Genomic DNA, 13,407 nt, shown 5'->3' with positions numbered 1-13,407 from the left:
ACTTTAAGTGCTTTGGAGTAGCTACCGAAAAATAATGAATTGAAAGCCAAAAGGGTCTGCAGACTTACACTCAGTAAATGTTTTATTTAAGGGTGTTCTGATCATGTAGATGAGTAAAATAATGTAAATCTACCATGTAAAATAGTCCTTCATCTGTAAATGTACACCACACCAAAATTTGATCTTACATTCACATACTCCTTTATAAATGTATAATTTTATAAAAATATAAATAAAGCAGAGTATAGCTTTGTTATTCATGGTGGCATCATTTACAGTGGGAGACTTTCCTGGAAGCAGAACACCTCTCTGACTTCACAGTCCACCTATTTAAAAGTTAATTTTAGGATCTCTGAATAAAAGCTATGTTTACGGAAACACATAGGAGACATACTTTAAGTGCTATATGTAGTGATCAAAGGCATACAAAGATAACACGTCTTTTCTAATAATGGAAAATTCTTATTGGTAACACTTGTTCATTTTGGTCTTACAGGTCTTAGTATTTGTGACATCAGTTATGATCATGATTCTTTCAGCTGGTCAAATTTTCTTCAGGAATTACACTAAAACTGAAGGATAAGGAGGAGGAGGAGGAGGAGGAGGAGGAGGAGGAGGAGAAGGAGGAGAAGAAGAAAGAGATTTCTGTAGTGCTTCTGGGCCTTTATTATTTTTGGACTCCAGATACATCATTTTTTAATTCTTAACCAAGATGTGACTATGCTGTGCTGTTACACAGCAGAAATCACAGAGGCAGTAGTGCTCAACCTGGCAGCAGAGTGTTTCAGCCCACTGGTAGACAAAAGTAATCTGGTTCAAGAGGGCAGCACTGTGGTTTTCCTGAAGAGCTATCTCACCTGAGACACTGTCCACATAGTCCAACACTGTGCCTCATAAATGCACAACTGCACTTGGAAAATTACTTGGAAAACAGTACTTTACACTACAGCAGCCTTCCCTAAGCTCTTAATATCCATTGCCACTTCCAGTGCTAGAGTTTCTTCCTGTAATTTGAACTCTTAAAACAGACTCCACAGGGAAGGTCTGGTGTTTTTTCTTATTTTTAAATACTGGAATTAAGTTTTAATGTCACAGTAGGTCTTACCTCCAGTCATCTTTGGTTAAATTTGCCAGGATGTTCATCTCTTCTTCTTGCATGAGTCTATAAGCAGCACTCACATGGTGATTTTCAAGAACAGAACGATCATTGTACAATATTGCAACATCTGACCTAGAGTTAAAAAAAAAAAAAAAAAGGCAGAATTTGGAATAGCATTCCAATGACATCACTGGGGAAGGCAGAACTGTGTATTCGCTATGAGAACTATTGACTATACATATCAAATTATGTTTACTTGTTCCTATTATTAAATATTGATAAAGTTCCCAACCTAAATGTATAAAAAAAAAATCATTATATCACTGTATATACTGTTTGTGGGAAAGTCATATTTTAAAATGTGTAATGTTTTATTTATATAAATGTGACAAAAATCTGTGAGGAGATCTTTGAGCTTCTTGACTGATGATGAGACCATAAAGCGACAGAAATGGTCTAATTAGGCTGCACAAGAGTATTCTTTGGTGATACAACCATTTAAAATGTAACGCATTCACCAACAGAGGGGGCTCCACCTGGGTGGGTATTAAGCATGGGTATTAAGAAGTTACTATCCCTGTTCAGAGGGAGATGTGCTTTGGCCCATGTTACTCATAACCAGGAGCTGTAGATAATGAAATATTTTAAAACTTCAATGTCATATGTTTTAAATGAATGCCATCTTTTTTCAGAAAAGAGAAAAATTTTAAGCCTCATAGAAAAGGAATGGAAGGAATGACAAGCTGAAATTAGATTGCATTCAAGTGCTTCCTAAAGCCAGACCCCTACCATAACATAGCACTCTCAACAGTATTTTTCCTTCTTAATTAAATAATAACCTAAAATACCAAAGTTCCATATAGATTGACAGATTTGTCCTACTTAGCTTCAAATTTCATTAAATCTTGGGGAATTTGTTTCCCCAAGATCTGATCTGACTTCCTAAGCAATCTTCTCTGCTACACTTCTGTTCTGATAAAACTATTCCAAATTATTTCAGTTTGGTCAACTGAAAAAGTCTCTACTAGAAGAAAGGTGTGATGATTTAGCAGCACAACTTACTATGATATTAATAAGGTAAATTCAACCTCTTGTTCTGTTGAGCAATGGTATATATTCAGTGTAACCACCAATGTGTATGGAATGATACCAAGGAATCTAAAAAATTAAAATATTATTGGAAACAATATTTAGAGGGAACAAACCATGACCTACCTGAATAATGAATATGTTTAAATCCATAATTCTACTAAAATAATGGGAAAATCTGTGATTTGCCAATCACATGTGTATGAAGCCCACTTTGACCCACATAGCTGCTTATGGCTAGTTTTAAACAGTGCTAATATTTGCTATGACTATGACAGCCATATCCTCAGCTTTTCTCAGGTGAAAGAAATGTGGAATCATGGCCCCACAATGCCAAATCAGGGCCAGGTACCACTAGGAGAGAAGAATGAGCGCCATCACAGAACAAATACCTGTTTGCAAGTCTGCCCAAGTGAAATTCTAAGGCTAACAGCTTAATTCATTTTCCACTTCTGCAATACTTCAGAGCAAAATATTGAGGACAAAAATAGAAAAGTACTATAAACTTGGAACAACAAACTGAAGCTTATTTTTAGCCAGATTATGCTGAGGGAGAAAAGATGTTTTTATTTCAGCTGCAAATCTAGATTTTGTTCATTATCAAAGGAAACATTTCAGAGCACAAGTATGCTACAGATTTAATTTAAATGTAACCATTGGACACTATCTGTATAGGTGAGTGTGAGGGTGCTTCACTTCAAAGTAGCAGTATTTCTAGCCCCAAGCTGGTTTGTTAGAATATGCCAGTGTTTTGCTAACATTTTTTTTCAAGAGCAGGTAAAGCAGACTCCTCAACTGAGGATGCTAAAAAAAAGTATAGCCTGATGTGACAGAACAAGATGTTTTTTAGTAGGCAAAGTATCAGGTGCACCATTTATCACCCAGTAACGGATTGGTCAGTGTTTTCCTTTGATAAGCTAAAAATATTTCACAGGAGAGAGGTGTATGCTGCTGGTTCTGGACCAGAGGCTAGAAGAACACACTGCACCTGCAAGAGAATAGTTAGTCTGACTTTCAAACTGGATTTCTTTCTAGATTTCTTTTCTGTAACTACTACAGATGCTGTCAAAACATGCTAGGAGAGGACTCTTGGTAAGGATTTCTAAAGCTGTACTTGAAGGTTTCTCCTTCTGTATGAGAAGCCTGTAAGTTTAATACACAACTTGAAACAAAATGTAGCGCCTGAAATAAGTGCAGACACATTGCTGAAAGTGAAGTGGTTTTTCTGGGGACACTGTGGAAGAAATTTCTGAGTTGAAAGTATCAGAATTTAAGTGAGCAAAGAGAGGGGTGGGTGAGGGGTTTTCAAGTCCGACGTTCTGAAACTTTTTGAATTCTCTCTTGACATGTCAGCTCCAAAACATAATTATTTCAAATACTGTGGAGCTAACTCCTTGCTTTTCCACACTTTGTTCACATGAGCAGTTCCATTTACTGTGCAGAGGTCAAGGAAGCAATTTGTAAAATCAGGAATGACTGGCTATTTCCTGGCTGTATCAGTAAGAGGTATGAAACAGTTCAGACCAATGAACAGCAAACTCCAGATATGACACTTTAGGGACCACTTCGCTTACCTTGTTTGAATATGAAAATTGTTTGTGGTCCCAGTATGTTCATAATCATGGACGGCAGCTGCAAAGATCATTGCTAAAATTTCCAGTTCTGTGAGCCAGTGCTGGTAAATGAAAAACAAATCTTAGTCATATTTTCTATAACAGCCTTATTCAGATCAAACACTACAGTACTGGAAATGTTTTGCACTACCTTCAATTTAAGTAAACTTTATTCTTGTCTTCATCCAAGTAACTATATATCCGTAACCCTTCAGTATTATATAGTAAAATAATTCCTTGTACCTATTATGATTTCTCTAAGACCAAGTTAACATCCTCATGGTCACTAGCAAAGTAAATATTGGCAGACAAAAAATATAAGAAGTTATTAAGATTATACAGCATACTATGTAGCTGTTTTGAGTAGGAAGTATCTAATCTGCTAGCCCATACATGGCACTTTCCAAATTATGGTATATTCACCTAAAAACTTGATATAAAAATAAGGTTATAATTTGTCTTTTAGTGAACAATACATAGAGTTCACAATAATTTCTAGGTACAACATCAGCATTTTACCAGAGTACATAGCATTAAAATTATACTCATGGGTGATTTTTCTATTCTAAATTTTATCATACTTTGTCCAAATGTAAAAAAAGTGTGCATAAAGTTAGTGTACAGTTACACAGAACAAAGGGTAGTACTGTTCATGTATACAAAATAATTCAGACCCTAGAGTTTTGTGCGCTTTTATACTCTTCCTAAATGAGGCTGCTCTATATCGCTCCATTTGTAAAACCACCTCTGTTATTTTATCTTTCAAGTTCTATTTCTTGAATGATAAATCATCTTGGAGAAAATTTACTCCATTTAAAAATGGTGGCAGAAAAATCATATGATAATTAACCCCCGCAGTCATAGGACTGATTAAGTCAAACATCAGTCAAGCATTTCCACACATATTTCAGGGGTTTTTTAGTGTAGAAGTAAGCTTCTGTACTAAAGGATCAAAGAATGTTCTCATCCTTACACACCTTTATATTCACAAACATGTGCATGAATGCATGTAAGATGTGTTAGCTACCAGAAGTAGTATATCTGCCAATAATAGTACTTCTTTCAAAGAAGAAGAAAGGAAACAGTCAAGATTGCTACGTAATGTGAAAATAATGAAATAGGTCATTCAGTGACAAAATAAGACTGCTGAGGAACAACAAGTACTGTCTGTTGGTGAAGCAGTATAGATTTAAAAAGGTCACAACAGAGGAATGAGAATGTACTGTAAGCAGTTCTAAAAATGGAAATTATGACCTTCATCGTATTGTGTGTCACAAGAAACCAGGCCATGACTGGTCCTGGCTTTCACAATGTTTTAACATACCAAACAGAATAGAAACCCAGAAATTATTAGTAACTAAAACTAAGCATAAACTTTTTCTTTAAGATGCTTGTTCAAATAAAATCTTTTTAGAAAACAAATAAGTTGCTAGACAATGCATTTATAAGTAGAAGAGCATTCCTTTACAAACACTATCTTTGGGCTACACAGAAACTTCATACAGTACTGTGTAAGAGCAAGTATTCTATAGACTCTAGCTGTACAGTCAAAATTCAGATCAGTATTCAAATCAGAGAATCAGAGAACTACTTTAGCTAAAGGATTTCTGAGGAAGCAAGAGAAAGCTCTTACAGAGTCAACAAGGGTTTTTCTCAAAGAGAGAGGGAAAATCAGGTAACTATAGGTCTGCAAGACTGCAAAGAGCTGGAACCTGATTCCCTCTTGGGAGATACTATGCTATGCAGGTGTAACACCTATTGGAAAAGATCTCTTCTACTGAGAGACATTTTCCAGTATTATAAATTGCTTATAACTAAATAGATACATTTCAATGTTTCATGAGCTCTGGTTCTAACTATTTTTTTAAACAACAGTGTATTAAAAATGAGTAAGAAAGGGAGTCTCACAATGCACTTATTGACAGTAAAGACATTTTTTCCTTTAGTTTGAGCAATACAGGTACGTGGGAGGAGAAAAGGGATGGTGGGAAGATGATGGATGACTCAAAAGTTCTTTACAAGATGTATGCCCTGGGACTTGGATTCTTAAATCTTTATAAAGATGAAGACTTCATAAATGCAAGCTTGAGTTATATATTTCAGTCATATCATCTGGGATTTAATCTCTTGGGAAGGTTAATAGATTGTGTGCCATCTGTGATATTTTACTTTCTAATGCATTGATCTGAGGTGGCTGGATCTTGTTTCTTAAGATAGACAATAACTGTTGGAAAATACAATGACCATTTTATTTCTTTAAGTGTGATTCTGAATATGTGTTATTCCTCACTGGAACCTCTCTAAAGGCTTGTGGAGAAACATAAACTCCGAGCAGCCAAACTTTGTGGCAAATCCTGAAATATGGCTGTTTTCCAGATGCATATAAAAGATACAAAATGTATGACCTCCACAACAGGAATTGTGAAAAGAATTTTCTAAACCCTAGCTTTCCAAAGCATTTGCTTCAGTTTGTCTTTCAGGGGTGAACAAGGAAGACAGCAATTCTTGGCAACATTTGGGAGTCAGTTTCATAAGACACAATGAAAGCACAAGAACTTCAAATTACATGCCAATCTCCAAAAAAACACACAGGAATTGGATATAGAATTGCATCAAATTGACTCCAATCCAAGTATTTGTTACAAGACACAGCAGAGTTAAAAGAGGCATCACAATGGACATACTCTGAAAACTATTAGCTTGAGAAGCAAACTTCAAATTGTTATAGAGTAGGGTTCTGTAGGGTTAACCAGGCAACAGGAAAAAAACCTAACAAGTTAAATAGAACATTTGTATGGTACTGATGCGTTCTCAAACTGAAAATGACATTTTAGACAGAAATATTTTGCAAGCTGCAGAATCACTAGGCCTTCTTTCAAACACTAGTTTCTATAAATGTTCCTTCTGCCTGGCAAGCTATGTCTGTTTCAAGGCACTCTTGACTAAGTGTTGTCCTAGTTAGACATCTTTCCAAGAACTTCCCAATATCATAATTCAGCAATTCAAATGTGAATATATAAAAGCTGTCCCAATTTTACAGGAATATTTTGTATCAGAATTGCAACATTAATGACATTTCACAGCAAAGTATCAGTAATAAAGTCTAAGCTTTTCTAAAAATAGTTGTCCAAAGTGCATCACATCAAAGTGCAGTTCCAAGGTTAAAATGCTAATATTGTAAAATTTGAGTTGGAGAGGCCTTTCTCATTCTTGTGTGCACCCTGTGGAATAGAAGATATTCAAATATGAAACAGGTTCCTTCATTCTGTGTTCAGAGATACCCGAAGTGCATTGCAAAGTTGTTTAATCAATGGCTAAGCATACCAAATTGACTGGGTTAGCTGTGGAAGTTGGAACCTTGCCGTGGCATCACAAAGAAAATATAGATGCTACTGGGTTTTTTTGAAAGGCAAGGGGTCACAATTACAACAGGGCAAAGGGATGTTTATAATGTATAATACAATAGAGGGATTTTCCTCCCTGTTGAGTTGCTGATCCAGATATATACCTGCAACAAAGATATGTCTCAATGCTTACCATTGATGTTATAGTAGAAGACAAGGGTAGGATAGGAAACATGATCTAATCTCTTCAAGCTTTTTCTTTTATTAAAATACTATTTTGATAGGTGAACTTCTTACAGAACAACTTTGGTTTAGAGTGAACTTGGCAAGAGCTGTCTAGCCTGTTCTTCAGTTTGCTATGGAAGTCCTTTCTCAAGAAAACATTTCAATGAGAAAAGGAATCTTGGCTGCTGAAGACTCCAGGCTTGACTCTGCAAGTAGTACTTGTGTTAAAACATAGTTTTAAAAACTTGATGTTCAGAAGAAAAACACTTCCTCCAAACAGTAGCTTTAAAACCTGCAATGCACAGGGTCTTGATTTTCCTTCCACTGAAGCCAAAGGCAAAGCTTACAGTGAGAAAAAGCTTAACATAAGTCAACAACTTTCATATATTATGTACATATTGGAGCACAAACATTTAGAGTCAGCCCTAAAGCCAGAAATCAGACATTATCACTTCCCACCTTTTTGGTTTGGTTTTGGTTTTTGTTTTTTGTTTTTGAAACAAGTGCATTCATAGTGAAGACGAATCATGAAGAGGCCGTTGACAGAAATGTCCTTTTTCTTTCAGTCAGTATTTACTTTTGTCTAGCAAGCTGATATTGAGGAGACTCCCACTGCTGGTATCAAATCAAAGGTAAGTGTTCAGAGTACAAATGCTTGCACAGACTCACTTCAGTTCCCAAAGTAAATACTAAAAAGCATTGGGATATCTCAATAGTACAAGGCAAATGCAATCTCCTGCCTGCTATAGGCACACAGAGTATGCAAGAGCAGACCTAAATAAGGTTATAAACTAAAACAAAAAGCAGCTGCAGAGTATTTGAGTAAGTCCACACTGATTCAGTATATTTTTCAATGGCCAGTACCTCAGCAGTCACTAAAGCTTCCTTGCCTGATCACACCTCCCAGGCTCTGATGTGGAAGCAAAAAATTCTCACCTGCCCACTCCTGCAAATGTACCTCTTTTAGTATGATATATAATGCCCAAGCCCAGGCAATGAAAAGCAAAAAGAATTTAAGGAGGATTTTTTTTTTCTTTTTTCCTCCGCATCAGGAGAGTTCCAGCCTGGAAGAACTGTTAAAATGACATAAAATTCACAGCGTGAATGGTAGTTTTGAATCTATCTATCTCTGCATCATTTTGAAGGGAGCTTTTTCCTTAAGAAAAGACAAACATACACATGTATCCAAAACAGCATAGGCTGAGAAAAGTAGTGAATTGAACTTTGCAGTATTTCTTACCATGATACCAGTGTGAATCATTATGTAATGCACAGTTTGAGTAACATCAGCTGCATGGATCAAATTGTGATATGGATTTTTGTATTTGCTGTAACCAACTTCAAGAGCTTCAGCAAATGAAATAAGATTGGGAACAGGGATCTAGGAGGAAGCAAAAATTAAAATAAATGGGTTTTTTTTCCTGCAACAGCTGCAAAGTTAATCATGCAATAAATCAATAAATCAACCACAAATAAATATACTATAGAATTTAATTAAACAATTAAACAACAAAGTAATATTTAGAATGTAAAGATCTAATATCTTACATGCATCAGGGAGTCTTCACCCAATTCTTGTAGATGTTCTAACCCTCTACATACACCATGTGCAGTATATGGTTAGTGTACAAGAGACTGCAGAACTATCAACCAAATAGTTTTCAAGACGTCTGTTTGTACCAGGAATGCATAGTTTGCTCATATAATAAAGACATGACAGATATGAGTCGAACAATAGGCTTTTTTATTTTTCTTCAACAGTTTTACCTTGCCTGAGACAAAGTTTCCTTTAATCTGATAGTCTGCCTTCCCTTCCTTCTCTTCTTCCAGGCAATGTATGAAGTACAGGTACTATCTAGTCCCATCTTTCTCCCATATAATGAAATTATATTTTCCTTAAGATATTTTCTTTTTTTAAATGCCCTTCAAGGTAAATAGTGGGACTGAGAATGGGCTTAAGCCCACTGAACCAGTAACATTGTGTACTTTCTTACTGTGTTGCTAATGATAGCCCTGGTGTGGTCCTGACTTCAAGCACCCAGAGTCTGAGTTACCTGTTAAAATTTTGAGCAACCTGATCTAGTGGGGATGTCCCTGCTGATGGCAGGGGGGTTGGAACTAGATGATCTTTAAGGTCCCTTCCAACCCTAACCATTCTATGATTCTATGATTCTATTATAATTATAAATTGGCTCTTTGATCCATTTTTTTATTTCAGCCTTTCAAAGTCGGTTATAAATACTCCATATTGTACTGCAACACCCTGCCAAACACCACGGAAAAGCAGCCTTTTCTTTTTAGTTGGTTAGGAGAGGAAGGTTCAGTCAAAACCCCTACACAATGGTGGGCAGCATAGTATGATCTAGACCATGAAAAAAGTACTTAGAACTAACTACAGTTTTCTGCCTTACTAGGAATCATTGTTCTAAGAAAGTGGGACAATAATTCAGTACTACAGAGTAAGCAGGCTGTATACATAATCTGTTTAATGCTTAGAGCATCTAGCTGCTCACTAGCAACATCCCATCCCAAACTGACTTGAAATGGGTCTCCACAGCTTTTTGTTTTTTTTCAGTTGTAGCAAAATTTGCATGCTGTGGGTGAAGTTCCATTTAGTAGAATTATTGGCATATTACAATGTTTGATTTGCAATATTTGAAATTCTGCCCTGCATTGTACAATAAAATACAATTTCAAACATATCTTGGATTTCTTGTATTTTAAATTTTACATACATATTTTTGCATACATATTTTTATTTGTGGCTAGTTTCTGACCTTGAAACGGCTCAAAAGGTCATATCGGGTAAACAGTTCATACATCATAAATTTCAGACTGTGCTCTCCACTTGCTTCATTCAGGGCAAATACATCAAAAGACCATTTATCAACATCCTGTAGATGAGAGGAAAAGAAAAAGAAGATAAAAGTTTCCATCTGTTCAAGTAGGTTCCCAGTTAATCACTGAAAAATGTATTTTGGGGTTTTTTTGGGGGGAAGGAGGAGAGTTTGGGGTTTTTTTTATTGTCCAGCTCTTTCACACTCCTACTGTAGATAACACATTAATGTCTTTTTCAATGTTAATGATGAAAATAGTTGTGCCAGTTAAGAATAAAATACTAGTAACATGACCTATGCAACTTTGTAATCAAAGGCCTTAATCTTTCAAATTTAACTTTCTGCATACAAATTGTCTACACAACCTCATGGAGCTAATGCAAATATCCATCCTTTAAATAGGCTATTATGAAATGTCATTAACGCTATAGTCATATAGCAATTTGAGAATAATATCAGTGTTTGACTTTCAGGAGGAAAGATGAGGCACTACATTCTCAAGAAATACCATTTTTTAATTGCATACACAGCCATAGGGACTTTTCTACTATAAAAGACAGTCTTTCAGGTGAACTACAGTAATGCCTTTAAATTCACTGCAAATACTGTACTTGTTCCATAAGCTGCTGTTTCTTTTGTTAGTTCTATCCCAATATCTCTTCTCCTTTTCCTTTCCTAAAAAGGAAACAAATCCTGCTGAGACACTGATTAGCACACCACTGGGAGCTGATGAAACCATGTCTCACATTTCTATACAAATTTCATCCTATTGCCCTAATAGCATCCAAATGAATCACAACTGATCAGTGAAACAATAAACATAATAATATTCTATTTGTGAATTTTTACCTATTAACTTCTCTGTTCTTTGTGCTCATTTCTGTAGTACTAAATATGGCTAGGGTATGTCCAGTAGAAAACTATATTCTTTTCACCCTAAATTTCACTAAATGTAAGTACAAATACATCCAAATTCCACAATGATTAAACTTACGTTACCTTAAATGTTACTATCACTTCTGCTGGGTAAGCCAAACCAACCATGCTAGAAGTTCTTCGGTACATCCTAAAAGAAAAAATAAAATATTAAGTAATAGTACTCCTTCAAAAAGTACTGGAACAATTTCTCTTTTTTAATTCATCTTTCACAGTTTGTGAAATAACACTGTTATTCAAGGCTCTGATCCTAGAGATGACATGAGTCTTGTTATGAACTTATAAGAAAAGCCCCTCTGCTGGTGTATTACTCTCCTATGTTAGTGCAGTCTTTGGTACATTTTCATGCAGAAGTTTCCAAGCTGTTCATTCCCAGAATTTTCCAAAGTCCAGGAAATTTCATTACAAATTTAGAGGTTGCACCTAGATTTCTGTATAGAAAAATACAGTGATTGCAGAAATTGAAACCTAAATCTTGGCTCAAAGATTTGCTTCAGGTTCATCTCACCTCTTAAGGGATCTTCAACTACAGACACTGTGGTCAAATGCAGTCCTTGCTATAATAAGAAAACAAAGCTCTCACCTTTCTACAAAAATCCCAGCCTGCACAGCATGCACAATGCTTCGAAATTTGGGCTTTTCTTCAGGCTTCCTCTTCACTATTCCCATTTCCCTCGTGAATGTAGAAGCTAACCAGTCCCGCACTTCCAGCGGGACCGAATCTGACTCAATATCAGAGAGCTCATCTTCAGTGTCCAAAAGCTTTCTACAAAAAAAAAAAAAAAATTAATAACAGGTAACTGAGAAGATGATAGACTGAGGCAAATGGAGTATAGACACGTGAACAGCTATCAAAACTTAATTTAACAGGAGTGGAGGCTGTCTGTAGAATTGACTCAGCACATCACTAAATGTCTTCTCTGGTAGACATACCGAGGCCAGCGGGAAGCTGGGCACAGAAGGTATCTTCCCCCTCTCGCCCTGCTCATGTTCCAAAAGGGGAAAGATATTCAAATGGAAGATATTCAAGTAAATGCAAGTGTAGATTTTTCTACAAAGATGTCCCAGCTTTGGTAGAGTGATATGTAATCAATGAGTTACGAAATCCAAAGAGGTCTAAAACAGAGGCTGACATGAGAACCTATAGAAAGAGGGTTTGCTGCTGTAACTGAGAACACCAGTGATACACCTGATCTGTCCTCCAAAATGGTACAAAAAATGTTTTGATACTTACACACAATTGTATTACATAGCAATGCTATGGAGAATGCATTTCAATGAGCACCCTGTATACATGTTCATCACATAATTCCAGTGCAATAAAAGTATTAAAGAGAATTAATTCCTTCTGTGTGGAGATCTGTATTACTATTGAAGGGAGGGTAAAAAAATCATAGCAGTAAAAAAATTATACAAGATTGGATTACAAGTCAGCTTTCACAGTTCTTAGTTGTTGAAAAAGTTAGAAAAGTTATGCATTCCTCCAAGAAAGAGTATTAAAAAGAATCTTCAATAGAATTGAATTGGACATCAGTTTATTTAGAAGAAACATGTAATCAAATATTCTCTTAAAACAGACTCAATGCCTAAATTCAATTGTACACTTCTATAAACCTACCAGATGTAGGAACGCAACCTTTTTCTTGCTTTTATTTGCCCATATCACTCAGCCTGCTGGGGTTTTCCAAGAACCAAATCCCTTATTTAGTCAGATAACAAGTTTTCCTTCATGCAATTATACAAGAAACCCCAGAGTTAAGATGGTCTGAACATATGTAAAGCATGCCACCCTTTTTATTAAAAGTGGTACCAATTGAATTGCAAGTATTATTTGATTACATAGATCTGTTTCTTTGGTAATGTCTGAAACCGCTCGAATTTGCATGAACTGGACACAAAGCTATGATGGACAAAGTATTTTTGAGTGTGATTTTCTTATTGGACAATCCACTAGTCACGTTAAAACTTGGGTCTTTTCTGAGTGAACAGAATTCCTGGGAAATATATTTGGTGAGAATTCAACTAACAACATTTGCAGATGGGGTTTTGGGAGAGGAAAATTATCCCTTCCTTTTCCAATTTCATGTTGTCACCTCTGCCACCGTCTTTTCTTTCTACTCTTAGCATAACTGTTAATTCTTCACCTTATTTGTGCACTCTCTCTTCATACATATTCAGTGGCTCTTTCACACTTCTTGCTTTCTCTGTTTTTCTTCTTTGACATTTTCAAAATAATGTTTAATCCAGGTCTTCCCTGGCATGTA

General features: G+C 35.9%; 1 protein-coding gene across 1 annotated transcript in view; it reads right to left on the bottom strand.

Annotated features, from left to right (window-relative positions):
- LOC104518431 (calcium/calmodulin-dependent 3',5'-cyclic nucleotide phosphodiesterase 1A) overlaps positions 1 to 13,407 on the bottom strand; it is a gene marked incomplete at its 3' end in the record, with an annotated part of 40,670 nt that overhangs the window by 13,399 nt on the left and 13,864 nt on the right. The window contains exons 3-8 of the mRNA XM_029086839.1: positions 11,727 to 11,909; positions 11,207 to 11,273; positions 10,148 to 10,264; positions 8,611 to 8,751; positions 3,763 to 3,863; positions 1,106 to 1,231 (exon numbers count right to left, since the gene is read on the bottom strand). Coding sequence (XP_028942672.1) covers positions 1,106 to 1,231; positions 3,763 to 3,863; positions 8,611 to 8,751; positions 10,148 to 10,264; positions 11,207 to 11,273; positions 11,727 to 11,909 — 735 coding nt within the window. The remainder of the gene's footprint in view (positions 1 to 1,105; positions 1,232 to 3,762; positions 3,864 to 8,610; positions 8,752 to 10,147; positions 10,265 to 11,206; positions 11,274 to 11,726; positions 11,910 to 13,407) is intronic.

Source organism: Antrostomus carolinensis, unplaced genomic scaffold, assembly GCF_000700745.2.
Source record: "Antrostomus carolinensis isolate BGI_N321 unplaced genomic scaffold, ASM70074v2 scaffold15409, whole genome shotgun sequence".
Lineage (NCBI taxonomy): Eukaryota > Metazoa > Chordata > Aves > Caprimulgiformes > Caprimulgidae > Antrostomus > Antrostomus carolinensis.
The sequence above is the reverse complement of the archived record's forward strand: the minus strand, read 5'-3'. Positions and strand labels throughout refer to the sequence as shown.